At 35.9% G+C, this 27,491-nt stretch overlaps 3 protein-coding genes, 1 long non-coding RNA gene and 1 pseudogene across 6 annotated transcripts; 2 read left to right on the top strand and 3 right to left on the bottom strand.

Moving 5' to 3' along the window:
* Nucleotides 1–3,827: 3,827 nt before the first annotated feature.
* Nucleotides 3,828–6,286, bottom strand: LOC121266834 (dof zinc finger protein DOF2.1-like). 3 transcript variants are annotated; one of them, XM_041170665.1, is made up of 2 exons: nucleotides 5,026–6,286; nucleotides 3,828–4,946 (listed from the first exon to the last, which is right to left on the bottom strand). In XM_041170665.1, exons 1-2 carry the CDS (start codon nucleotides 5,034–5,036, stop codon nucleotides 4,208–4,210), a joined length of 750 nt encoding a protein of 249 aa, XP_041026599.1. In that variant the 5' UTR covers nucleotides 5,037–6,286; the 3' UTR covers nucleotides 3,828–4,207. The 3 variants fall into 3 exon arrangements, with proteins under 3 accessions (XP_041026599.1, XP_041026598.1, XP_041026597.1); XM_041170664.1 differs by having other exon boundaries at nucleotides 3,828–5,405; nucleotides 5,904–6,285; XM_041170663.1 differs by having other exon boundaries at nucleotides 3,828–5,405; nucleotides 5,926–6,285.
* Nucleotides 6,287–9,924: 3,638 nt separating this feature from the next.
* LOC121266833 (late embryogenesis abundant protein, group 3-like) lies at nucleotides 9,925–11,052 on the bottom strand. The gene is made up of 2 exons (XM_041170662.1): nucleotides 10,857–11,052; nucleotides 9,925–10,755 (listed from the first exon to the last, which is right to left on the bottom strand). Exons 1-2 carry the CDS (start codon nucleotides 10,992–10,994, stop codon nucleotides 10,000–10,002), a joined length of 894 nt encoding a protein of 297 aa, XP_041026596.1. The 5' UTR covers nucleotides 10,995–11,052; the 3' UTR covers nucleotides 9,925–9,999.
* Nucleotides 11,053–13,569: 2,517 nt separating this feature from the next.
* LOC121266832 lies at nucleotides 13,570–15,569 on the top strand. The gene is made up of 2 exons (XR_005940922.1): nucleotides 13,570–14,195; nucleotides 15,311–15,569. It is a non-coding gene; the product is annotated as an uncharacterized LOC121266832 (long non-coding RNA).
* Nucleotides 15,570–17,165: 1,596 nt separating this feature from the next.
* On the top strand, nucleotides 17,166–17,845 carry LOC121267964 (annotated as a pseudogene).
* A 3,493-nt stretch (nucleotides 17,846–21,338) lies between these two features.
* Nucleotides 21,339–26,506, bottom strand: LOC121266831 (transcriptional corepressor LEUNIG-like). Its single transcript, XM_041170660.1, has 12 exons — nucleotides 26,313–26,506; nucleotides 26,082–26,179; nucleotides 25,508–25,620; nucleotides 25,234–25,394; nucleotides 24,837–24,876; nucleotides 24,657–24,750; nucleotides 23,695–23,801; nucleotides 23,463–23,612; nucleotides 22,636–22,791; nucleotides 22,028–22,144; nucleotides 21,747–21,947; nucleotides 21,339–21,485 (listed from the first exon to the last, which is right to left on the bottom strand). The coding sequence occupies exons 1-12, from the start codon at nucleotides 26,345–26,347 to the stop codon at nucleotides 21,339–21,341; spliced, it is 1,419 nt and encodes a 472-aa protein (XP_041026594.1). The 5' UTR covers nucleotides 26,348–26,506.
* Between the last annotated feature and the right edge of the window lie 985 nt (nucleotides 26,507–27,491).

The raw sequence follows: 27,491 nt of genomic DNA, 5'->3' as shown, positions 1-27,491 counted from the left end.
AGATAAAATTACGTTAAATTAAGATTATTTTTTTGTAATTCATTTGAAAATGTAACGGTACTCTTTTTATTCAATTAATTTCACAAAAATGATCACTTTACAAACATGCTTATTGTATAAACAGTACCATCCTATGTACTTCAAAATCTTGAGCTAAAACATGCATGGGTCATTCGGTTGGCAAAAAAAGGTGACAATAAACTGAAAGTAGGAACTGGAAATCATGTTTTCTTTGCCGACAGCCACCTTAATTCGTTTATAGTCAAAACATGCGCAGTAACTAAAGTTTCAAAATCATTCTAACAACTCAGGGGGAAAATGCCACGGACGTCACATGAGGTGGCAGATTATTCCTCGTTCGTGCATTGATCATATATACAAATTAAAGAAAGAGGGTAGAACAAATAACCATTCTGTCCCACGGAAGTGCTGAAATCTACAGACTCACTGACCAAAGATTTTGGTGAAACGGGGCCTACCTTTCCATACCGATGGGATGTTTGATGGAAAGTTGGAACCACCGTTTCAGCTGCCAATGCTAATGATACTCTCGAAAGAAGAAAAAAAGGGCCCCCCATACACTCCAAAATCATGTACATGTAGATCCTGTGGTGGTAAAGCCAGACACTGGATTGTTCCTCTTGCATGCTTGTCATCGACCGATCTCCAAAGCACCTCAAGACTTTCACTATATTTTAAAATAGGATCCTTCTAGAGTCACCGCAGGGGACTCCCACTGGTGTATTTGATACGTGGTTTTTTTTTTTTTTTTTTTCATTTATTACATACATTTTTTTTAAATTTTTAAATATTTTAAAAAAATAAAAAAAAATCACATCACTATTAAAAAACATTTTTTAATTAAGAAATAAAAGAAAATAAAAAAAATTCTAACAGGAGCTCTCAACAGAAAGACTAGTATTATTCTTTAAAATAAATCTATTTTCATTATAAATAATTAATCACAAATATTTATTTTTAGCGTGAAAAATTTGATCAAACCATTAATAATCCACTTATGACTTACCTATACTAATTAATATACATGAATAACATGCACCTATAATTATTTTATAATTTCTTTAATGTTTAAGTACTACTGTAATCATCTCATTTTATTAAAAATAATTTTAATCTTATATAAATATCATTAATCATTTTAATAGAATGGTAGAAAAGTTATAAGTTTATTATTATTTTTTTATTCTTTTATATACTGATGAGCTTTCTGATTTTAAATATATAGATAAATTAGCAGCCCAACTCTAAATTATATTGATGGAAAATAAAAGGAATCATATAAATATAATTCTTTAGAAATTGATCTTAGATTCTTAACCAACAATATGTTAATCTTGATCATTTTGATCGTAAATATAAAATACCGAATTATATATGTTATACCATAGAGTTTAAGGATGAAAAGCATATTGCTTTGACTGAAATTTTATAATGATCGAAAATGGTCCACTGGATCAATTATCAGGTTCCTGAGTGCATAATTAAAGTACTCCATGGTACTTGAGTTACAGCAGTGTGCAGCTGGTCAGTTTCTTCTATCAAACTAAGGAGTATTGGAATTATTTTGAAGTGAGATAAATTAAAATTAAAAGTTAAATAAAATATTATTAAATTATATATTTTTAATATTATTTTTATTTTTTAATTTTATTTTATATAAAAATTTTAAAAAATTGTAATGATTAGATAAAATTAAAAATTTAATATTATTTTCCAAAAAAATGATTTTTTTGATGTTTTTATACCTGACAATATTTTCATTCACCCATGCAATCAGGTAGTTGGTGAGGTGGAGACTTGGCTTTGGGGTGGTCGTGAGAGTTTGGTTGTGAGGGAATTTCATGGGTGCGGTGGAGCAGTGGTTGTGGGTTGGGTAATCAACCCCATACAGGGGAAGGGAGAAAAACAAAAGTGTTTTGTATTTCTAGTTGTTTGGTTTGTAATTGCTTATGGTAAATAATGTTATTATTTAAGAAGAAACTTTTAAATGATGCGTTTGGACGATTGAATTTAAGGCAAAATATTTAAATTTAGATCTTTAAAATCTAAAGCGTTAGCTCGGATTATGTATTTAAAATTAGATTTAGATATCAGATTTTAATGTTTCTAAATCTCAGATTTTAAATTATGTTAAGAAGAGGGATTCGGATTCGAAATCATGACATAATCTAAATTCAAATCCAAATCTAATTATAAATGTTCGAACCAAATCCAATTACAAAAATTGCAATAGTCTTTTTTTAAAAAATTATTTCCTATTTATGTTAAAAAAAAAGAAGAAATTATAATTTCTTAACTGTTGGCCGGGACCATAAACTTACTTTACCACCATATTTGTATATTTCTTAATTTTGTTATCACATATTTTGAATATATAATCTGAAATTAGAATATAAATATTACTTAGCTTTTCAATATTATCGTTTAAAATTATCGCTTGATTAGTTTAATTTTTTATTTAATAATTAAAAAATTAATTATTAATAAAATTGTATATTTTTAATTTTTTAAATATCTAATATTGTTAAAAAATATTAAAAAATAAAAATAAATAGCCCCACGTTCAGCGGTAACTCTGGCCGGCCCGATAGCACCTTCCTAAATTAAAATTAAAATGCATGTTCTCTCAAATCGTCATCTTTGACAGTGCAATGGTGAGCGATTTGACAATTCATCAAGATGGAAAATCACGTTTTAAAACTTCAAGGTCAAGTCGACAGTGATTTCAGATCTTGAAAAAAATAAATAAATTTAACCTAGCTATAAAATATAAACCCAGTTTCTTTAGAAAAATTTTATTTATAATTCCTACGAATTACATACTATATTTTTTTATATTTTAATTTTATTAAATGTGTAATATATAAATGATGAGTAGAATAATTTAATAAATTTAGTAAGAATAAAAATAAAAATATAAAAATAAAAAAAAAAAAAATATAATATATAGAGATGGTGGGTACGAAAGTTCGTTTCTTTATTAGTTTTGTTGAAGGTGTCAAGAGCTAGGATTCAGTTCAAAGGTGCTTAATTCGGGTGTGCCTGCTCCCTCAACAAACATCATTATTGATCATTTCATCTTCTGCATTACGTACGTGCTTGTCCTTTCAGTGTTGGGTAGGAAATGTCCATGCAAGCACGCATGCACGCCACCATCAGCCATTTCATTAATCTGTACGTGAAGCACGACAAAAGCATGCACGCACGAATTGAAGCGGCATGCATGACCAGATCATAGAGAGCTCGACACGGAGAAAGACGCACAGTAAGACAGGACAACATGAGTTGAATGATCAAAGTCCATATGGAACTGGAAATCTGAAGCTGATGGGTAAAGGCATTAAAAATGTGAAGACAGGACAACATGAGTTGAATGATCAAAGTCCATATGGAACTGGAAATCTGAAGCTGATGGGTAAAGGCATTAAAAATGTGAAGCGAACAATCAAAGGGTACGAGAGTACTGTATAAGTGGTACTGCAAAGGAGCATTTGGAACTGATAAAAAATTAAAGGTTTCAGACTTTCGGTCATATATCCACATCCATGAACGAACAAGAACGAATTAATTGTCTGCCCCATCTATGTATCTTAACATTCTCACCAGCTCTCCGATCTCCTTTTTGACCAGTTTTGAAGTAAAGCCAGTCTCTTTGTGCTTTTGTTTGGTTGCTAATTAGGAATAAATGACATTATTTTCGAGGTAACAAAACAAATTAAAGCCGAGAATTAAGACAACCAATTTGTCTGCCCCATCTTGTTTAATCACATGTGCATAATAAAGCCGAGAATTAAGACAACCAAACAAAATTAAAGCTCAAGCATATATACCTTAACGTAAAAAATTAAGAAGTTCGAGACAACAAAACTCAAGCCAGGAATTCTTTATGACAAGAAAAAAAAAAAAAAAAAAAAAGGCGGCGATTAACCCCGCTATTCTTTCATCCACAATGAATCGCATCACAAGATGCTAAACTGATCTCTTTGTTCAAACTATGACGAACCGATCAATCATTCCCTGAGGGCCTAAACCATGCAAAGTAAAACAAAAAGACAAAAAGGGTAGACAGATAGAGATTTAACGGGCTCTTTTTTGGGTATACAAAGCAAAAAAAAGTACTCCACCAAATTATGTAGCTGCTTGATCTATGGAGCTTGAGGGAGCTTCTAAAAATGGCTGAAGAAGGTCACGGGGGAGGATCAAATCCAGGGAGATTAGGCCACTGACTCGGATTCGAAGTAGAAGCAGCACTGTTATTGCCGTTAGCGTTACCAGTGGCGGTGGCGGCTGTGCTAATACTCCACAGAGTGGTGTCAGCGGCCGTGGCGTTAGTATTGTTTAGAAAGCTCTGATACCAGTCACGGGAAGAAGTGTTGGTCTGCCTGTTTGACTGACTCCATGTTTCTCCAGTAAAATAGAGCGGTTCCATGCTTCTATCTATGTTACCCATTGGATAAAATTGCCTTTGCTGGACTTGCCGCTGCTGCTGTTGTGACCCAAACGAAGGGACAGTAAACCGGCCTTGTAGAAGATCCAAATTTGAAGAACCCTCCAAACCTCCCCTAGCATAAGTGAGAGCTTGACTGAAAGAATGTGGTTGATTCATTAACGATTGAATTGCTGCCAAAGAGGATAAATTCCCACCTCCCGCATAGTACGGCGCAGTTGAATGGATCGATGCTCCAGATTGTGAAGCCAAATTGCCGGGTTCTGTGGTCATTAGAGCTGGACTTGGGGTGAAAACTGGATCGGAGGGGATTATAGCTGGTGGGTTTGTCAAATTTTGTTGTACTTGCTGCGGCTGTGGGGGCTGCTGAGACCGAGAATTCTCGCCAGCAGATGAGGAGGTTTTTGCACGCTTCCCCTTCCTGCAACCGCCTCCGACGGGGACGTTTCTGAGGGTTCCTCCTTGAGTCCAGTACCTTCTACAAGCCTTGCAGTAGTAACGGGGCTGAGACAGGCTATAGTTGTTGTAATAACAAAACTTGGTGTTGAGAGACTCACAGCGAGGGCATTTTTGAGGATGATGCTGCTGATCGTTTTCAGCTTGCATAGGCTTTAGTTTCGAGTCTTGTGCCTTCATGTCTTCTGGTCCTCCTCCATCTCTCTCTTGGTGCATCTTTGTTTCTCTAAATCGTCTCTATTATTTTTGAAGGTGTGGTCTTTCTTCTTGTGGTTGTGGTTTCGTCTATATATCGAGAGAGGCTGGGGGGGTGGTCTTCCGTTAATTGGTGAGCATGCAGGTTTTTGGCGAGGAGTCAATTTTGAGCGTTTCAGTTTTGGAAACTCAACGTGTCTGTCTCTGAGCTTTGAGAATCTCTAGTGTAAAAAACTAACGGCCATCATTACCAGCTTGTGCATGCAATCCTTTCGTTCCTCCCTGCCTACCAAATACAAGAATAATAGAGTAATAATATTAATAACTCTATCTCTATGCAAACCCTACAATATCCCCCAAGATTTTCACCAGCTCGGCTCTTTCTCACTTATTAAAGGAGGCAGAAAGACAGAGGGGAAAGAGCTGTTTTTTCTGCCGTCTGGAGAGAGGAGTGTGTACGTGGATGAATCCAGAAAAGCAGAGATCTTAATTTGAGGGCAGGAAAGATCCAAGGCAATCGGGGTTTGAGACTCAGTACTCTCCTCTCTTACCAATCCTCACGATGAAACGAAACAGGTATTTATAGAGCGTTGGAACCCCCCAGCTGACTGCTTTGATCAGAGAGTCACAACACATCCGCACACACAAATCACATCGCAGCTAATTACTCTACCTGAATCTTCCAAACACTCGAATCTTTCACTCCAGAGCTTTACTCACCCAAGAGTATTATTTCCGAGCCAAAAAACAATCACACCCAAGAACTAAAGGAGAAGAGGATTACTGGATTAAATTAGAGGAAGAACCACTAGGGAAGAAGGGGGAGAGCGCGAGGCGGCAAAAGAGCGGTCTAAGAAACGGAGCGTGGCGGCCGTCAATGAGTGGTGGCTGCGTCAAACATCAGCAACAGCAACTCTTCTCTCTCTCTCTCTCTCTCTCTCATTTCATGTACAATCTCTTATCTCGACTCTTCGATTCTATTTTTCAGTTCTGTTCTGACTGACATCATCATGTTTGTGTTTGTGCCTTTCGGGCACCCTTCCTTGATAGCTCCGGCACCCACTTTCGACATAGACGATAGTGTCCCCCATAGTTTATAGAATTTCTCCGTCGTGGTATTTACCTGTGAATACCAATCTCAGGACCGGATCTCATTGTGCTTTCAACAAATAATATCGAAACATGATGACCTAAGGATCTAGTTTATTTTAATACAATCATTTTTTAATGCAATTAATATCCAGAGAACTTTCATAACAAGAGTTCCGTACGTGTGAAATTATAGTTTTCTGTCTCGAGTCAAACAAGTCAAACAAAGACATAAACAAAATAATCACATATCAGGTATAGACTATATATGGTGAGATACCATTATAGCTCTCGAGACATTCAATTCATATGCCCTGTGCATCTCAAAAAGCATCTCAAAAAGAAAATGAAAAAGTATCAAAAGATGCGGAATATAATATATCAGCTTTGCTACTTATGATATATTTTTAAATTTTATTTTTTAAACTAATTGAATTATTCAAATTATTATTTATATATCACATATTTGATAAAATAAAAATAAAAAATAAAAAATTATGTATAATATATGATTCGAGGATATTGAGAATATATACACCCTGCATTCATGCCCGAGTTGCTGGTCGAGGCCAAGAAACTCGCGTTCAATTGAGAAATGGGTAATTTTCGAGGGGATCAAGGGTCAGAGAGGGCAGGTTTTAAATCATCAGTGTGGGAGTGCCACGTGCACCCCTCCCTCCCCCTTCTCCAAGCAAAACGCAACCGAAGACGAGGCGGCTGCCCAGACAGACGGAAATGGACATTAGGAGGGGGAGGACCAGGTGACGCAGGCGTCCGTACAGGGGTTACAAGTTACAACTGCTTCTTCCACAAGCACCAGCCACTCTGTCGACAGACGCTACCGTTTTGTAACTCCTGTTCCCTTCAGTCGTAAGGAACACCTACCATGCATATATGTTCCCTCCTGTTTTAAATTTTCGAACGATTATTCAAAAATAAAAAATAAAAAGAGTAAACTTGTTGTTTGTAACGGTCGTATTCCAAAGGCCCGTCAGCCAGAGAGAAAACTTTGAGAGGAGTGGAATAGTCGGAAGAGGAATTTTTGGTTGGGGATGATGGCTGAAATGGAATATGCAATAGTGGCAATATGGTTTAGGATACCTTTGGTTACTAAATTACTATTAACTCATCTTAACTTATCATTATAATTTTTTAAAATTTTAATATAAAATATAATAAATAATTCAATTTTTCTAAATTTTAAAATAATAATAGTATTAAAAAATAATATTTTAATAATATTTTATCATCTCAACTCAATTCAACTCAACTCACTTCAACATTTAAATTTTAATAAACAATTCAACTTTTCTAAATTATAATAATAATTTTACAACGTATTTTTCAAATCTAATTTTGTCAGAAAAATAAATCAAATTGACAATGGGTGTACGGCAGAAGAGATTGCGGAGGAAGATGTATCCAAGATTTTGTAAAGGTCGATGGGGGCATTTCTTACGAGGGTTTTGAGATTGAGGTCGTATATTGTGTGGTCTTCTTGTAATCGTTCTGAAAAAGATAAATAAAATATAAGATCATAAAAAAATTAATTTTTTAATAGTAAATTTTACTTTTTTTTAAAATTATTATGCAGTTTTTACACATTTTACAGTTATATATAAAATTACTTTTTAAAATTATTTGGCATGAGGGACCCAATTTGGATAGGCAGCTCAAATGAGATGAGATAAAATATTTTAAATAATAATAAGATTTTTTAAATTAATATAAGATGAGATAGTTTGTAAAAAAATATATGTTTAGATAGTGAGATAAAATAGTTTTAACTTTTTAAAATTTGATAAAATGTTTTACCGTTCATATCAGAAAAGTTTGAAATGAGTTTAAAAATTTATAGATGAATAGAGATGAAATCTAACCGTTTGAATGTCCAAACCTAACGGGCAATGCTAAAGATTCCGTTGGAGGATCCTGTTCAAGCATCCCGCTCCTTGTTTTTTTTTAATTTTTCTTTTACGTACTGATTAAGAAAATATTTTTTAATAGTATTATGAATATTTTTTAAAAAAATATTTAAAAGTGTTAAAAAAATGATGTGAATTTATTTTTTTCATTCACATCATTTTTTAACACTTTTAAATATTTTTTTAAAAATAAATTTATAATATTATTAAACAATATTTTTTTAATCATTACGTTAAAAAAAAAACTAAAAATTAGAGTAGGATAATAAACGGAACCCAACGGGTCCCTATCATTTTTCAAACTTAATAGTTCCGTACAGATCAGATGAGTTAAAACAGTTCCGTACAGACCAGATGAGATAAAACATCTGGCCATCCAAACCGACACTTAAAGGAAAGTGGTGAGTGGGTGCTGTCAGTGAGGTAGGAGGCTAGTGGGACGACATTTTCATCCATTGCCCAAACATGTGCTTGATGTCTCGACAAGCGTTTATTGGTAAAGGTTGACCCAAATTGAAATGGGAGCGCTGTTGGGTTTTGGGAGATGGAACCCAAATTTCAGTATTCCCATTCAAATCTGGGCTGGGCTCAAAGAATCCAGTGTAACTCAACAAATATGTTAAGCTCAACACTACTTTACACGAATGTAATGAACTTCTAACCCAATCTGTTTCGGTTCAATCCATAAATACTATACTACTACTTTCTAGCAATAGCACTTCCCTTACCAATTCACTAATCAGACATACTAAGAACAATTGACACAAGTAGATGAAAGTATGCAAGCAATCTTCTTTACAATGAGGGGAGTTATACATACAAGGGTTTTGTAAGGTCGCCGTTCACGTCTTAAAAATCTTACAAATTAAATTTTTTTAAAAAATAGACGTTTAATTAACAAAAAAAGAAGAAGAATTAGACGGTTTCTGTGGCCGGCAGCAACCTCCGACATCCATACTTTCCGACCACCTCTCAGAATCACGACTGTCACCCTGACAGACGGTTGAAGAGATCATGACCAAAGATCCTGACCTGAAAACTAATTAACATTAGTAATTTCTGAATTTAAGCTTCCTATTTTTATACTTTTAGTGATGCTACAGGCAATTGAAATCGTGATGCTATAGGCAAACCCATTTGATCTATATTCATGATATTCTTATTCCTTTTACTAAATAATCTGGTACATCTACTTCACTATAAAAATAACAATTTAAGTCAGGTATTTCTCTTCTTTTTATATGCTTTCTATATTCTGTTATGATCCATTATAAATCCAACCATTAATCTAAAAATCGTAAGACAGTTGAATATTAATTTGATTAAACCTTTAACTCTCGTAGCAGATTCATGTTCTCCAGATTTTTGTTTTCCTTCCTTCGAAATCCGTATGTAGAACAGAACAAAAAAAGAAATAGAATCATTTAAATCTTTGCTAAAATTGGCTTTGCTAAAGTGGGCTAAATTGCCTACCACAATGTGAATGCTCTAGATGAGTTTTAAAGATTTTCCCACTGCATCTCCCTGGCTAATTAATTACATTAAACCACTGGAGCCAGGGACTTCAATTTGTCCTTGAAATTTGTAGAGCATTTGATCCTATTGATCTTCCCAATAAACAGGATTTCAATAGTACAAGATTGAAAATTTTCCAATTTCGCATGCATAATGCATATGGTACTGCAAGCCTCGGGTCTTCTATTTAATTGCAGTTATATGATCATATTAAAAAACTAAAGATAATTCTGTTTTTTAACATGATCTGTTACAGCATCAACTCCATAAACACTGGCAAGAAAAAACAGCATATCATCATGACCTCTCAGTTATTAGAGCTAAGGAAATATAGCAAGAAGAGAAACCCCATTAATCGCTCTTTTTTTTTGGGTTTCCAGCACCACGCCTCAATTCCACGACATCATCGTCCATAGTCTTCCCTCCAAAACCATCATCATCATCATCCTTCCCAGCCACAGTCTCCTTAATCTTCTGCGTAGTCTCTTTGGCGGCGCCCCACGCATCCTTCACCGTCTGCTTCGCCTTCTCTCCGATATTCTGGACTGTCTCCGTCGCCTTGTACGTCTCCTCCTTCTCCTTCTCGGTAACTGACCCCACCACTTGTTCAGTCTTCTCCTTCACACCTAGCAAATTGTCCTTGGCCCTCTCCTTAACATCTTCCGCTGTCTCGGCCGCTCTCGTCGCCCCTTCGTTGGCTTTCTGAGACACAGACCTCGCAGTGTCTTTGGTCTTCTCCTTGGCATCGTAAGCATACTCATTTGCTGTCTCTTTAGCGCTGTGTGCCGTCTCGGCAGCTCTATCTGTTCCTTCTTTGGCCTCATCAGCCACCGAACCCGCTACATCTTTAGTCTTCTCCTTTGCGTCGTAAGCGTACTCTTTGCCTCTCTCCTTTGCACTCTCTGCCGTCTCTGCCGCTCTATATGCGCCTTCCTTCGTCTTCTCCTTGGCATCCTGAGAATACTCTTTTGCTTTCTCTTTCACTCCGTGAGCACGTTCTTTGGTTCTCTCCACGCCTTCCTTTGCGGCTTCTTTTGCTTCATCGGTCACGGGCACCTCCCTGGACCAGTGCGCCGAGTCTCTGTTTCCTTCCGAGGCATGTTGGCCCTGAAACACAAAAAGAATAGAAAGGACAAGAAAGAAGAGCATAAGCAAATTAAGGTTTAGTTAATTAGTAGGGTCAAAGAAATGTGAGATATGGGTTTTACCTCGGAGTGTTTAGAGGCGTGCGTGAAGCAAACCCTCGAGACTTTGCGGGAATATCTGAGGGAGAGTGAAGTGTTGCTGGTAGGGAAGGCCTTTGAGAGGTTGAAGACTGCGTTTATTGTCATGGACATGGCTGCCATGCTTTTCTTTATCTTCACTTTTTTTCTCTTCTTCGTGTAGATTACACAGATTTTTGATGATCATGTTGTGTTCGATTGCTTCTTAATTATAAGGTGTTGAAGGAGGGGAAGGTGGCAGCGTAAGGGCGTCACACGTGGGTTGATTGGGCCTCGTGTTTGAACATTTGCTAAACCATTGTTGGGCAGTTTGGGTAGTAACCAACACGTGGTGCTAAGTATGCAGGAGTATTCCCAAATTGTAAAGGAAAATACTATACCTACCGACATTAGTATCTCGATTGGTTCCGATATTTTTTATTTTATTTTAAGTGAATTAAGAAAGTATTTATTAATGATATTGTAATTTTTAGTTTAAATAAGAATATAAAAAAATTGAATAAAAAAATTTTTTTGTTCTTCTCTGAACCAGTCTCGTGCTAGCCACTGCTCAACTGTAAAATATAATTTTCAAAAACTCAACAATAATTATACAATTTCATTTCAATTAATTTAAAAAGATATATAATAATTAAAAAAAATTATTTACGATTTAGAAGCGATAATTTATCTAATAAAGTGTTTATATAATATAATTTAATTTTAAAAAAATTAAATTTATCAATTAAATTTTATTATTTAAATGAAATAAATAATATATTTTATATTTCGAATTAAAAATAAATTAACTTTAATAACGGAATTTCGGATCCAAAATAGAGATATTTAAGTTAGGATTGTTGGCTTCACTCCACATTTACCTCTTTTTTGGACCCCAAAAAAAGGTCAAAGCCACATTGTATTTGGAATCGGCCGGCTCAACTTTCTCGCTTTTGTGTTTTGAGTTTTTTTTATTTTATTTAATTATATATATATATATTTTAATATATGTAAGTATTTTAAAAAAAATAAAATAAAAATCTTAATATATTTAAAAATATTTCTTTAATCATTAAATAAAATAAAAAAAAAATTTAACGAGCGGTCAAATTGAGCGGTACTAGTCGGAGGTAAAGTAGTATTTTCCTTGTATTTGTCTAGGAACCGGTGAACTTTGGATGTAGGAGTTGGACCGGAGACGTCGTTTGCGTGGCGGTTTCACTTTCACAAACTGCCAGAGTGGGGAGCGTGCCCCTGCGCTACTTTACCAAGTTCCGCTGCCATTGCTTGTGCAGGGAAGTGCACATAATGTGACCAATTCCAGGTAACAATCATGGAAAACGCTGTCTTTTTAAATCTCTTTAGTTACCCACTAGCACTCTCAATTGTGAGAATAACTTAGGCTGAGCCGAATATATTTTTGTGATCTTTTTACGTTATAAACAGAGTTGTAAAATGCAAAACACGGCCTTTTCAGTTTCAAGCTGACAGTTCTCGGTCAGTGATGCTTCTGCTACATTGTAAACTTTTAATTATATAATTTCAATTGATCCCCTTTGCATTTTGCAATGCACTTTATGTGCTGCAGTTTAAAGCTATAAGACAATATCCTGATCAATATCAGTATGGTTGAGGGAAACTGCAGGCAGTTTTGAGCTTAAATTGAAACCTGTTACTCACCCAGAGAGAGGATATTTAAGTATTTCGAAGTACGTAATCTACATAAAATGAATCCTCGCAAGAAAGTAGTCAATTTGTTCAAAATATCATCGTGTTGAGTTCAAACTCACTAGTAATGCGTATTTGGAATTGGAAAAATTTACCAGCAGTGGATGTTTCTTTTTGCATGATGCTACTATTTCAATAGGGCATTGGGTATTTGGAATTGAAGGCTGTGAGTGGATTATTCAGGTAGACCTGGCTCAACCTTTTTAAACGAATTCTGCATTATATGGTTTTGCTCAAGTTGATTTTGAAGCTTATTTTGTGATAGACTATGGTTACAAATCCTAGTTCATACATTTTTCTCAAGTGAATAAGCTTGAGTTCAAGATAGTTAGCTGAATTATTTGTCAGTAAATGTTTGTGATTAGATTACTTTCTTCTCCTTTGATTTCCTCAATAACATCATCAGCATTGTCATCTTCTTGTTACTTTTCCTTCACTTCCATGGGATTAGATATTTTTAAGTTATACACTTGAAACTATTTCAAAAGCCTTAAGAAGCTCAAAATTTATTTCTAAAGTAAGCATTAACGAAATCCTCAAACTGATTTACATTATCATTTTCTCCCATAATGCTCAGTCTTTGGGAACTAATGAATCACAAAGTCTGATTTAAAACTGGGAACGGATTGATGAACATGCAAACAGGCATAAAGGGACAGGACCGGTGCAGATTCCCTTTTTCTTATGAAATGGCATTTGAATTGCTCTTTACAAATGAAGGATCATTTCACTGTTTCTTTTTCCTTTTCTCTTTTAGGCTTCATATAAAAGAATAATTGAACCAATCCCCCCTTCATAAGAACCTCTATAAACCACTTCTGTCTAACATTAGCTTGGACCTAATCTGGGAATGGCTTTCTATTGTGTGATCAACATTGTTACAAACTTTCATGCAACTTACACAAAACACTCACTTTTTTTTATCCTTGGACGTCAGATAAATAGATCAATACTATATAGTTTGCAAACTTTTTGATGTAGTGTACTCTGATTCAGCCTTCATGTAGATTTATGTTTCTCAAGGCAGTGAATGCTAGCTTGATGGCTGGACTACATTTACTTTTAGATAATAGGGCATGCTTGTAAATGTGAATCTTTTCGGTAGTGGTTTTTTAATTTCATGGTCAGAAATATTAACAAAATAACACATAAAGAAGTCATGAATGATGAATTCGTTGCAGCTAACCCCATTTGTCATTGTGGCACAACAATTTTGGCCACCATTGGACGGATTTAACGTTACATTCTAGATGATTGACAGCTAATTGAGGCAGGTAACCGTCGACTGATGATTGACAGCTATAGACTGGACTCTTGTAGGCGTTATCGCTTTGATTGACAGCTATAGACCAGACTTAGGCAGGTGTTATCACCTAAAGCTTTCGGTTACATGCAGCTCACTGGATCGCCTCTATAAAAAGGCTCAGAGTCTCTTCAAAAACTCATCCAGTACAGCTCAATCCTTCAATTTCATTTCTGTTAGTTTTATGAGAGTTTCTTTTCTTCTTGTACCCCTAGAAGTACTAGAAGTTTTCCACATAGGAATTTCACCATAGCGATGGTTGTAAGCTCAATTGATTCCGATGGAAACCTTTCCTCATCAGAGTGGCTTTCCCTGTAAGTCAGAGGCACCATGCTGCATAATAGGACTAGTTCTATCTGATATGATTTCTTTTTCCTGATGAAGCTTTATTCTCAGTATTAGTAAGCAAAGCAAGTTGCATTTCCATTTTCATCATTAGTATCATCATATGATTAACTTCCTTCTGAGGAGGAAGGTATTATGTCTGAATTTCGTATGGACTAGTTACCATGCCTATTGTTTGGATCTCTAGTTGATTACATGTTGAATTGGAATACTTTTCTATGTTAAAATCAAAATTTTCTGTAGATTCACACTATGATCCTGCATACAAATGCGATCATATTTTAGTATATTGAGTAAAACTTTGGTTGGGTATGGATGAGATGAAAACTCTAAATAGAAAAGAGGAAGAACAAGAAAGAAAGCAAAATAAGGAAAGAATATAAAGAACATATGGCCATTACTTTCACCCTTTTTGAAAGGAAAATGCATGTGAAATGATTTCTTTGGAAACATAAATATACGCAACCATTCTTTTTAAAACATAAATGCATTCAATCCACTCAGATAATGATTTGGCATTGATGACTTAATCTTCCTTTCTGGGCCTACAAGGTGCAAAAAGGGCCAACTATGTTCATCCATTAAAGCACCACTTAGCTCTAAACATGCATCTGTACAAAGATCTCCGTCTTAATTACATCAGCAAATCGATTACTTTGACTGCAAATTTACTTCTGTTTTTTCCTGTTTTCAATGTCTAACTTTTTTGTATTGAAAAGTTGAAAACATTTGAGTGAAAGGCTATGGCGGTCAATCATGGAATTATCTTCATGCTCACTGCTATAAGTCATTTGGATTTTTTCTTTTGGGGATTATAGGCCATACATTCAGACTGGTTAACATATCAAGGGGCATACTAATGATACCTCCCAGTAAACAAAGGATTGAATAAGCACCATTAAGATACCGTTGTCTTGTACTTTGTTTCCTTCATTATCCGCATCTGCATGCATTTACAGCATATGTCATGGACTATTACAGTGTAATGATAAGGATTTATACGAATCTCTCTCTTTTTTCAAATGTTGAACCAAGCCTGCTAGCTTCTTCAGCACTATGATTGACGAAGAGATTTGTTTTGCAGGATGGACCTGACTGCATTTTTGGTCCTCAGGATCTGGTCAAACAGATTACAAAAAAGGCGGACATGGCATCAAGATGACCATCCCCTTCTGTTAACGACCGCCTTGAGACTTGAGTTGGTTCAAAATAAGAAGTCATTCATCATTGAAGCACAAATTTCATCAATCAGGAGTTGCTCTTTTTTACTCACATTCCAAACATTATCACAATCTTTTACTCACATTCCTAACATTATATAAACCAGATTTTAAAAACCTTTATACACCAACAACAAACGCTATAAACCCCCTAACCCTTTCTCTTGAAATCAATACTTACAACCCAGCCACTCCAACCGCATGTATAGCCCTTGGGATGCTGCAGAGGAATCAGGCTGCTTTTTGAAGGGTGACCATGAATATATGGTGATTTATGGTTGCTTGTTTCCTCTGCAGAGTGAGCCCAAGTCTCGCCCACATGTTTACCATGGGGCGCCAAGTCTCTCACACACACACATTCCCTCTCCCTAGGATGGCTGTCGCTCCATTCCTTCCCTAGGATGGCTGTCACTTCATTCCTTCCCTCTGCATGGCCGCATAGCCTCTGCAGACTAACCTCACAAACTGGAAACAAACTCACCACCTTTTAAGAAAAAAGAAAAACAAATAAACATTCTGGCAGGATAACCTCTTCACAACCATTAATTTCTCCTTATATTCATTTTGATATCAGCGAAACTTCATTACACTCATTTACACCATGCTCCGCTGCAATCATTCCCAGTATGAGGCAAGCAAACACGGGTTGTCCTCAGACCTCCTAGTTCTCCTTCTATGAACCATTGAGATTCCTTTCTGTACAATCATTATCAACAAGCTTTTAAATTGTAATAGTCGATGGCACACCAGATGGCAGATGCCATATTTTCAAATCCCTTGATGAACTTTTTGTCACCCTCGAAAGAGAACAAAACACTCTGTTTATGCAAAGTAGAAGAACCACCATTTGGGTTCTACCTGTATATGTATTTATTGAGCCCCTTTTCAACGTACGTTGACTGGAAGGCTAATGCATTAAGAGAAAATAGAGGAAGAGTTTTCATGTTAGATTTTCAGTGATAACTTTGAATTCTAACGCTGTACTGTTGCTGAGAACTTTCATCATCCGAGACTGCCGTGTTTTAAATTCAAGTGCTGCTGCTTTGAACGTTGCAGCTGTTTATGATTCGAATTCGAGTGTTGTTGCTGTCTGTTCAAAACTCAAGTGCTGCTGATTGGAACTGCTTGTACTGTTAACTTCCGAGTCGAAATTCTGTTCATCCGCAGTTGCCGAGATTGCTGTAGAATGCTGGTTAACAATCCTATTTAGGATGATGTGGAACTGGAACACAGACGAGACCGCAAGTGTTGCCAAGCGTCAATGAAGTCTCGGTCTGAACAGATGTTTACCTGCCTAGTATGAAGAGGAAGATGAATGAAAACGCAAATTTTTTCCAAGTCATTTACACATGTATTTTATCGTAGGAGCCAATCCTTCCCGATCGATGATGTTCTAATGGCAACTCTTATCTACTCCCTTGTAACTTTGTGACTTTTAATCATGTAATAATTGTAAAGCTGTTTGGCATTTGCCATTTTTTCGTAATCTTCACTGAAGATTCTTCAGTACTTAACTTCATTTATATGTGTGATTATCCTGTTAGCTCCGGCCATCTTTACCAGAATAGAAGTGAACACGACCTATTTAATATAATAATCTCAGAAAAATATTATCCATCGTATTTTCATTCTTAACTTCTTATTAATTTTTAATGGGACGATAAATCATTTGAGATGATTAACAATATAAATTAAAAAGAATCCTCTCATCCGGTTAAATTAAGGATAATCACATCATCGTCATCGTCATCTTGCTGATCCATCTCAGGCTTTGGACATTGATATGCCTCTTCCACACTTTCTCTTGCTCACTGTCCCAACCCAACCCAAATTCCAAACCTAAGAACAAGAAGCATGGCCGCTACTTCTGCAACTCTCGCTTCCCTGTCCTTTCTCTCCCTCTACACCACCACTCCTCGCCCCTTCCTCTCTAAACCCGCGAGACCCTTCTTTTCGGAACTTACAAAACTCAATCTTTTCCACTCCTTTTCCGCACTCCCAACCCCAACCCTCAAAGCCAAATCTTCCGACATCGACACCTCCTTCTTCGACAACTACAACCCCAACGATGAAAACGACACTGTCTTCAACACTCCCGAACCTCCTGAAGGCTTTGTTCCTCCACCTTCCTTCGACGAGGGTCCCCTGAAGACCGAAGAAGAAATCGCCATAGCCTACGAAGAACTCTACGGCCCGCGTACAGTGGAGAGAGCTATCTGGGAAATGACATTTACGTTATGGACTCTAAGGTCAAGAAGACGACTGGGTTCGGGTCGAAAGCGAAGAAGGAGAAGGTGAAACATGGATTCGAAGAGAGAGTAGTGCAGGTGAGGAGGGTGACCAAGGTGGTCAAAGGAGGCAAGCAACTGCATTTCAGGGCGGCCATTGTGGACTATTGAGCAGCAGTATGGCCAAGATTTGTAGTTTTTTTTTTTTTTTTTTTTTGAAAAAAAAAAAATCATATTTGTGTGCATCCTCAAATTTTTCTTAAAGATTTGTACTATTGAATAAAGGAAGTGTTTTTTTTTTAAAATTTAATGATTAAATAAGTATTTTTTAAATATTTATGATGATTAAAAAAATAAATGAAAAAAAAAGAAAATAAATATAATAGAACTGTTGGGCAACGTATCTTTGCACAAGGGCGTGATTACATTTACTATTTTACAAGGAAGGGTACGTTCTAATTTATTATAAGACGTTAGTAGGTAAAAGGAAAAATCTAAACGTAATGAAGTTGATGCACTCTTTGCGCACTCTGATGACATGTAAGGATATTAAACGAAATGGTACAGATTGGTGAAAATTAAAAGATAAAATTAAAAATTTCTTGAAACGGTATGTTGAACTTCATTTTTAAAATTCTCCCCTCGTCGAAGTTGAAGCCCATGGTTCCCCCCTCACCCTCAATTTATTCGTGAATGGAGACTCTAGAAAGTAATTCTCACTGAGTCCACTCCATCTCGTGATGGAAGGCGAACCCACTCCACCTGCCCTCCTTCATCCGGCGACAAAAACCGAAGCCTCCAGAGTTTTTCCCTTGCAGTATATATATATATATATATCTATATATATATATATTTCAATCTCTCTCATTTGTGTGTGATTTTATAATTAATTTAGGTTGATTAGGATGTTTGGGTATGGGATGGTTACAGATCTACTCTCCTCCCTCATTTGTTATAATAAGGAAATGATATGAAAATAAATAGTTGTTTCTGCGATGGATAAATAGAATGCACATAAGATTTATGATGAAATGAAAAAGAGAGTCACATAATTCTCAACATTTTCTCTACCCATAAGAATGGAGGGGAGGGATACGTCATGAATTCAACATCCACCAAATACTAGTATATATTACATTATCTTTTTTCATCTTTTAAAACCAGAATATTAAAAAACAAAATTATTTCATCTTTTGAGGGATTATCATCTGTTTACCTCGTTTTGATGACTGTAAAATCCGAATTCGAGGTGCCCAGACGTGCTGGTGGCAAGAGAGTCCTGCCCAGATGTAATAGTGGCAAAGATGTGCCAGTGCAGAGCCGTGCCAATGGCAAAGATGAAAGGGGCTGGGTATCGTGTATTTGCCTTCTTAGTTCGTGTTGAGCGGGAAAGACGAAGGCCTCTAGAGTCTGAAATCCTTAAAGTAACTCAAATTGACAAAATTACCCTCCAAGTCAGTAGGGGGTGCACGAAGGGTGTGCGAGATTGACTACCTATAATAGAATTGTAGTGAAAAATTGTAGTCCCTTAGTACAAGAAGGGACTACCCATGAGATTACTGACATGGGTAAAATGGTAAAATAAAATACTGTTGTTTTATGCAAGGATAAAAGAGAGTTTTCAGCTGACATCGTGCTTTTCGTGCCTCTACCGTTTCGTGCTTTTTAAACTTTTCCGCAGAAGAAAGAAGAAAGAGCGGTAGCCGTTGGTGTTCAGTTAGTATAATTAGTAATAGAAAAACGGTGTCGTGTTGTAATTGAAGGAAGTCTTAAATAGAACGCTGTCGTTTAGTTTAATGTTCTGTATTGAATAAGTAGAACGTAGTCGTTTTGTTGTAATTCGTTTCGGAACGTTGTTAAACGATGTCGTCTGAGGAAAGAAGTATAAATTCAGGAGTTGGAGGGAAATAAAAATTCCTCAACTCAGAATATTCAGCTACCTTCTTCTTCCTCTCGATTCTCTCTCTTTCTACTCTCTAACCCTTCTGGAGATTGACTATCTCGAATCAGTCAAGTTTGGGTCCATTACAGAATGCCAGGCGAACATTGTCTCGGTGCCGATGACCAAATACCTTACTTTCCCACACAGGTAAATTGTGGTTTCTAAAAGTTAGCGCTTTTTTCTCGTATATCCATTTGGATCGTGTGCACTTTTTGGTACTTTTTTTTTTTTTTTTTAATGAATGTGCGCAAAATAGAAAATGAATTCGAGTCAATTTGCAATTTTTTTGATATAGTTATCTTGTTAATACAAACTTGAAACTCCTACGTAAGATGTGTGAGAAATCTCAGAACCATTTAAATGTTCTTGTTACTGGCCAAATCTTAGACTAAGATGTGGTTTTATATGGTTGTCTCATAATAGATAGTTATACCAACTCCTAGGGGTTGGCTCAAGTGGTAAAGGCCTGGGCTTAGGGGTATGCTCTTCTACGTCTAGGGTTCAAATCCTCTTGGGTGCAAACAACCTCTTAAGGCTATTGGATTGTTGAATTAACCGAGGTGCACTTACGAAAAACTCATTGCTGAGGACCTGTGCACCTCCAGATTAGTCGGGATGCTGTACTGGACAACCGGTGCCAATAAAAAAAAAAAAAAAAAAAAAAAGAGATGGTTATACCTCCCCTTACAACATTGAGTACAGGGGAGGTTGTGGACATGAAAAATGAAGAATATTTGGGTGTTTTTCAGTTCTTCGATTTGGCATTGGCATTCGGAGCGTACATTGAAAATTCCAAAAGTTGAACCCCAGAAAGAGGAAATCATGGGTTGTCTTGTAAAATAAGTGGAGGCATTGGTTCCAGGAATGTGGAGCTTATTTTGTTGAGCAAATGCTTTGCAGATCCGAGGGAAATTAGTTCACCTTTGACCAGAACTTTTGTAACAAAATGACTTTTTTTTTTTTTTTACTCTTTACTTCATATTCCAAATTAGATGCAAAGAAAAATGAGTGCAATTGTCTCCTGCCTACTCAGGTTTGGTTGTAGAGTCCAACATGCATGCTTATTTACCACTCAGCTTGATCCAAGGCACAATGTCTAATGCTCCAAACTGCAGGCTTTTTTTCATCTTCTTTTGCTTTTGGAAAAAGTAGGAAGGGCAAGGAGCTGATTATATAGAAATTTAGAGGAATGATTTGTGCAAGTCCCAAATATACAATCCTCCACAGTCCTTTGTAAAATAGTAGGCTTCACAATAAAAAAGTATAAAAAAAAAAAAAATTTCTTTTTTTAGTGGGATCTATTTTTTACAGAGGCCTCCTTAAGCTTGCACAACTTAAACGTGTACCTAACATTGCGATATGCTGTTTCCAACAAGACCTAAGTAAACCAAGCAATATATCACTTGGTGTAACAAAGCAACTTGAACTCGCTATAGAAACAATCAGAAAGCAAAATGAGGCAGTGCTATATGCTGTAATTTCGTTCCATTTACATTTAGTCTAAGAAATCTGCTTTATACATTGAAAACAAGTATATGCATCCTTTTGAACTGTTTCTTCTAAAACAAAAAGGATTATCTTTAACCGTCACTTGGTGATTGAGTCATTGACTCCGGACTGTTTTGCGTATTTTGCCTCTATACAGAACCACGAAATGTAACTGGAACTATCAACCAAACCTGCGCATTTTCACATGCACGGCCATGTGCACACTGATAAGTCTCATTTCCACAACTTCACACAGTCGTCATGACATGCGGAGGCAACCATTCCAGTCTGCGGTGAATCTGCTAGTGCAGCAATTAACCCATCATGAGCTGGAACCGAACTTGTTTTATTGTTCTCAGTTGGATCCCACAACTCCAGAGACTGCAAGAAATCACGGACCATTAAATCTAACCAGAGGAGGATATTGTGTACAGAAACATCAAAATGAGTGACTGCTAAAGTTGGCCTCTAGTCATTAAAACTGAGATAAAATGACATGATGTAGACACTAGTCTATTGTATTTACCACCGACATGTTTGCTTATCTTTGCAGTTATTTTTCCAGTTATCATGTAAACATATTCTAATTATTAACATTTATTTGGACAAACAAATAGAACTTAAGATTAATGAGCCATTTACCTGATCACCACCAATGATAAGGAGCTGTGAATATCCCGGATGAAATGTGCATGACTGGAATTTCTTGCCATTCGAACTAAGTTCATGTATGCATTTACCGCCTGACATAGCTGACCAAACTCGTGCACTGTCTTCACTAACAGAGGCAATATACTTCCCACTAGCATCCCAACAAATTGAAAGAATATCTTTGACATGTCCCTAAAGGAAACAAAATGTAAAGAACAGAGAACGAATCCAAACATAATAATCTATCTGCACTACACGATTGTATAATTTACCTTCAAGTAGAACTGGACGCTGTCAGTCTCTACATCAATTAAATTGATAATGTTTCTTTCAACAGTGGCCAAAAGCTTTCCAAATTGTGGCTGGAATCTGACTTGTTTAGTAGCTCCCTGCAGTTACTCCAAAGGTAGATTGAGACATTGATAAATAGAAATGCAAGAAAAGTTTGACTACATTACAACTACTCCAAAATGATTTAAAGAATGTGGAAAAGTTTCAGGACATAAAAACACAAGTGCTTTCATAATGTTTTTCCAAACATGTGAACAAATCCCGCCATGAAGACGATATAATTTATGGAGTTAACTCACTCTTATTTGACATTTCCCTGTATTGTACACATATTAAGGCAGTTCATTAAGTTGACCCTTCTCAACATTTGGAACCAAGAAACTAAACCAATCACAAGAAATGCTGCAAACACCCATACGATATATAATGCTCCTATGAAATTAATCATGCACCATAGTACTTTTGTGTTTCTAAGCTGATATTAGTGCCAACAACAAATAAATGTAACTACACACCTGTTGCTACTTGAATTTTAGCATATTTTGATGCTTGGATTATATTCTTATAAGTGGAAAGCTCAAGACCTGACCTTAGAGACGCGTGTGCAAGAATAGTTGTTGATATTCCACAGTCGAATCTCATTGTTTTGATCACAAGAGCAAAGGAGGTCCAGCTTTTGTGGGTGGAAATCCAGTGACATTACTTGTTGAACATGCCCAAGAAACTTGTACAGCGATTTGTTTGGCTACATAAAATCATAAAGCCCAAAAAAAACTTACCTATCACATTGATAAAATCATAAAATCAAATTGATAAAGCACATTAACCTATAGAATCAAATTCTTAAAATGTATATATATATATATATATATATATATATATATATATATTCACATTCTTATTGATATTCTTCAGAATGCAAGCTACAATTAAAAAGTTGGTAGAACAACAAATGCAAAGCTTGGACCTATATAAGTAAAAGAATGTTCAAATTTAAAAATAAATTCCAACTAAACATACAAGTAGGCCATAGCAACATACAAGAATGATATATATCTGTTACTATAAAGAATTTAAAACCTCAAAGTATTATAGACCTATGACACAATTTGAACTGAAGTAAAATATGTTAGATAAGGGCAACGTGGGCGAGCTTTTCTTGTTGGATTTTCATATAGATAAGAGCAAGTAGCCGTGGATATAAACCAAAAATGAGATTAATATTTCGTAGAAGCTATAAAAAAAGATACTGAATTTGGGACCTTCAATGTCAAAATTCCTTGCATTAATTCTAAGGGAAAACAAACAAGGAAAAGGGGGCATTAGACGGGAAATGAAAGTAAAAGAAAACTGACGTCCAAAACAAGAAGACAGATGCAGACAACCAACGTCAGAACTGGCAAGAAAAAAGCTTACCCTTGCTGCATCCCATATTCTCACGGTTTTATCAAGGGAAGAAGTAGCAAAAAGAGTTGAACTTGGTCTAAACCGAAGATCTGTGATGAGATGAGTATGCCCTTCCGAAGTACTAATGGAACCATAGGTTTCCATGTCCCAAATCAAAACCTGGCAGTGCAAAATGAATAGCTCAGGACTTATGCAAAAGAAAGACAGACTAAATCTAAATGAAGAAACACATCAAAACCACCTTCCTTATATTCCCTGCACTAGCTAACAACTCCCCATCTGATGAAAAGTGGCAGCACGACAAGCCGTTGCTGCATTGGAGGGTAATAACCTCTTCAAAAGTGAAACCTATAGATGTTGACAACCGTTGTCTTAGAACAAATATCAATAAAACTTGAAAGATAACATTGCTAACATTGCATCATTTCCATTTCAGTACCCTATATCACGCATGTTTAATTGTAAGTATTTCAGCATAATTTCTGATACATACCATATTCTTCCCAACAAGCTACTGCAAGGATAGGGGAGTTACCATTATACCCATCTTTAATGACGTAAATCAGTGAAATATTCCTTTCTAATTTTCCTTCCATTTATTGGCAAGCTAGAACTTAAAAGAGCTAAAGTGCCAAATTAAAAGGCCTATCAAACCATTTGTATCCAGTGTCACTAACTGGTTGAATGATTGCTTGATTAAAACTTAGACAGGATGCAACCAAAACTACATGGTATCATGCCCACCATTTCCCGCCATGGAGTACAACCATGAAAGTTAATTAAATCCACTCATCATTTCATCACGCACATCACTTTCTACAAGAGATTGCATGGATTTACTCATCCTGGACCACTCCCCAGAGAAAATAGGAAAAGAAAAAAGACAAAAAAGGGAACTCAATTACAATTTGTAGCTTTGTTGTTAGGCCACATAAACGTAAGAGGCATTTGTTTGATGTTGAAGGCATAGAGGTCTTGAAAAGAGTACAGTGGATTAACAATAGAAGCAATAATAATATATCATCGATGTAGCTCCATCTAAAGACAACAAAAGGCAGAAAAAGCAAACAGCACATACCATCTATCTTTTCAATTCCGTAGCAACAAGTTTTGTCGATAACTAACAGTAAGGTAAATTAGCTAAGCTGATACCCAAGATTCTCCAAAGAAGAAATGCAAATAGGAAGTAAGATCTAACAAAACCTGCATCATATGATGACCCAGTTATTGAGAGTTCGGTTTCTGGTGTTCCATACAGAATGGGGTCCGTAGTTGTAGTTTCCTCCATGTTAATGTCCTGCACGCCCAATAAAAACAATGTTCAGAGTTTTAGAAGCTTGGAATTTTGGTGAATTTAAAAAGGTTTGACAATCCTCTCACAACCTGAATTTGAGCCCGTTTATGAGTTTGTTGCTGTGGATGGCTGACACATGAATAAGAAATTGTCAAAGGGAAAAGGTTAAAAACCCTCCACATTTAAGTGAAGCTAATTAATAGCAACGGGGATCATGTATTCAACCCTCTTGATGTATGGGAAATAATTTCTGAGAGTCCCCATGAAAAACTTCATTTATACTAGAGCCGCGGAACTAAGGAGTTTAATGCTCCTTTCACTGAACTAAGACAACTCCGAGAAAACATTTCTTTTCAGGTGAAATGATAAGCTCCAATCCTCCGTATGTGGTACATGGGGTGTATTGGAACCAAATAAACTGTATAAACAACCGCACACTAAAATCCGTTTGACATGATACAAGGTTGCAAATGTATTTCAAACTACCTTGAACCGACTGCAGCTGACATTGGGAAACTCGGTTTATTAAGATCAAGTGGACCCAAATTGGGATTAAAGGTTTCAGCAAGACGTCTAAGACAGTCTTCCGGTAACTGTCCGGGCCCGTGCCGATTCATCGCTACCTGTGGGATTGTTGAAGGGATTTTCTGTTGATCATTATGGGTCAATTTGTGTAATCTGATAAATCATGGAACCTACTACAATGCACCATGTTACAACAAAATTAAAGAAAATGACGCCTCAAATTTGACAAAATTACCACCTTAACAGGGCCCCCTTCCTTGGCTGGCTGATACTCCAGTTGCCTAGAGGCATATACGTCATAAAACATCGACCACCATTCATGGAGGAATCCTTCGGTGGAATCAACATCTGGAGACGAGAATTTCATTTCTAATGATTGACTCGTCAATGTAAACATCAAACTGACACAAAAATATCATTTGCAATGCAGAGAGCAAGAAGCGTCGCCTAATCCGAAGGGAACAATTACAATGATCTATATTGCAAGATTTAATACCTCAGGGGGCAAGCATTAAACATATACCCCCAAATTCTCAGTTCTTTAGGAAAATTACAGAGAAACAAAGGAAATTCCAGCTAATAGAAAGAAGATAATAGAAAGAAAATAATATATAAACACTCCAGGAGTACATCTCAGTAATAATTAAATAACTTTTTTCATCCTTTAGAAGCATATTGAAATGAAAAAAGAAAGAAAGAAAAATACATATAACGTTTTCTTTTATTGAAAAATGCATATAACGTAAATAGGCATGTACAGAAAAGAACATTACGCTGTTCAAAAAAAGAAAAAAAAAAAAGAACATTACCAACGTGAGTTTCGCCAAGATTGGCTTCATTTCTGAAAATTGCAGCAGTCTTGTGCATTTTCTTTTTCACCAGATAATCATGCAAATACAACTCAAACCTATGGCCCCGGTCAAATCAAAGAAACACCACTTAAGCATTAAAAAAGAAAAAAAAATAGGTAAAAGAAAAAAGAAAAGTGACCCATATCCACCACTGTGGAAATTAAACACCATTGAAGGAAAGAAACTCACATCTTCTCTGCATCCCAGCCATCACTCCCAGCCATGATCTCTTTCCAACACACCACCTTCTCAAGCCTTCACCAAAAAGATTAAATGAAAAGTGGGTTGGGAATATACGTAGAAAAAAATAGATGACAATACATCCATATTTAGTATATGCAATTCTAGCGCGACCCACTTCGGGTTTCTTACACAGACAAGATCAAGATGGAGAGGATGGTCACCCCAAGCCTGCTAAGCAGCAAGTGACAGTGCCATGCAAAAGCTAACCGAAAGTAAAGAGAGAAAGAAAATGGAATTGGTTTTCTTGGCGAGAGAGCGCGGGACTTTATACACAAGGCGAAGAAATTGGGTGGGCGGTGGACCATGTGCGCTTCTGGCCCCATGGCCACGGAGCAGCTTCTGTACGGAGAGGGTGTACGGACTATTGTAGGGCCCAGACACGTTGCAAATGCCATTTTTCCTGGGTTTCCAATCATACAGCGCCATGTCATTCAGCTAAGAGCAACTCATTATTTTTTCATTATTTTATAATATGTCATTAAATAATTAAAAATTATTTATTATATTTTATTTATAAATCGATCATCTAATATTACATCATAAAATAATAAAAAGATGATAAATAAATAGATGATGAATAAATTTTTTCTTCAATTAAAATAGACAACTAATAACATTTTTTTTTGGAGATGCTTCTATTTTTATTATTTTTTATTACAACTTGAACAGAAATAGCATTTCTCCTTTCTATTTTGGCGATGTGTCACTAATTACATGAATTTTTATAGCAGAATTTGTAGTAAGTTTAATAATTTCTTTACAACAATTATCTCCAACTTCTCCATTTTTTTCAAAAAATAAATAGGAGATAAATACAAATTAAAATTTAGAAGGATTAAAACTGTTTGAAATCTTATTTACAATAAGGCAAAAAAAAAAAAAAATGCTATTCATTATTATTATTAAAATGATGTTCTTAAACAATTCTTAAGAAAAAAAACACATTTTTTTGCTTGTTGAAACGTGTTTATGATTTATTTCTATGCTCTAATATTTATGCAAATGTATAGTATCTAAACATATATATGCATTAATGGAATGGCCGCCCTGAACTCAATCAATATCATCGAAAAGCTATATTCAAAAAGACAAAAGAATAAGATGGAAGTTTAATACAAGAATGTC

Source organism: Juglans microcarpa x Juglans regia, chromosome 5S (genome assembly GCF_004785595.1).
Source record: "Juglans microcarpa x Juglans regia isolate MS1-56 chromosome 5S, Jm3101_v1.0, whole genome shotgun sequence".
NCBI lineage: Eukaryota > Viridiplantae > Streptophyta > Magnoliopsida > Fagales > Juglandaceae > Juglans > Juglans microcarpa x Juglans regia.
Note: the sequence above shows the minus strand (reverse complement) of the source record. Positions and strands in the feature narration are given on the sequence as shown.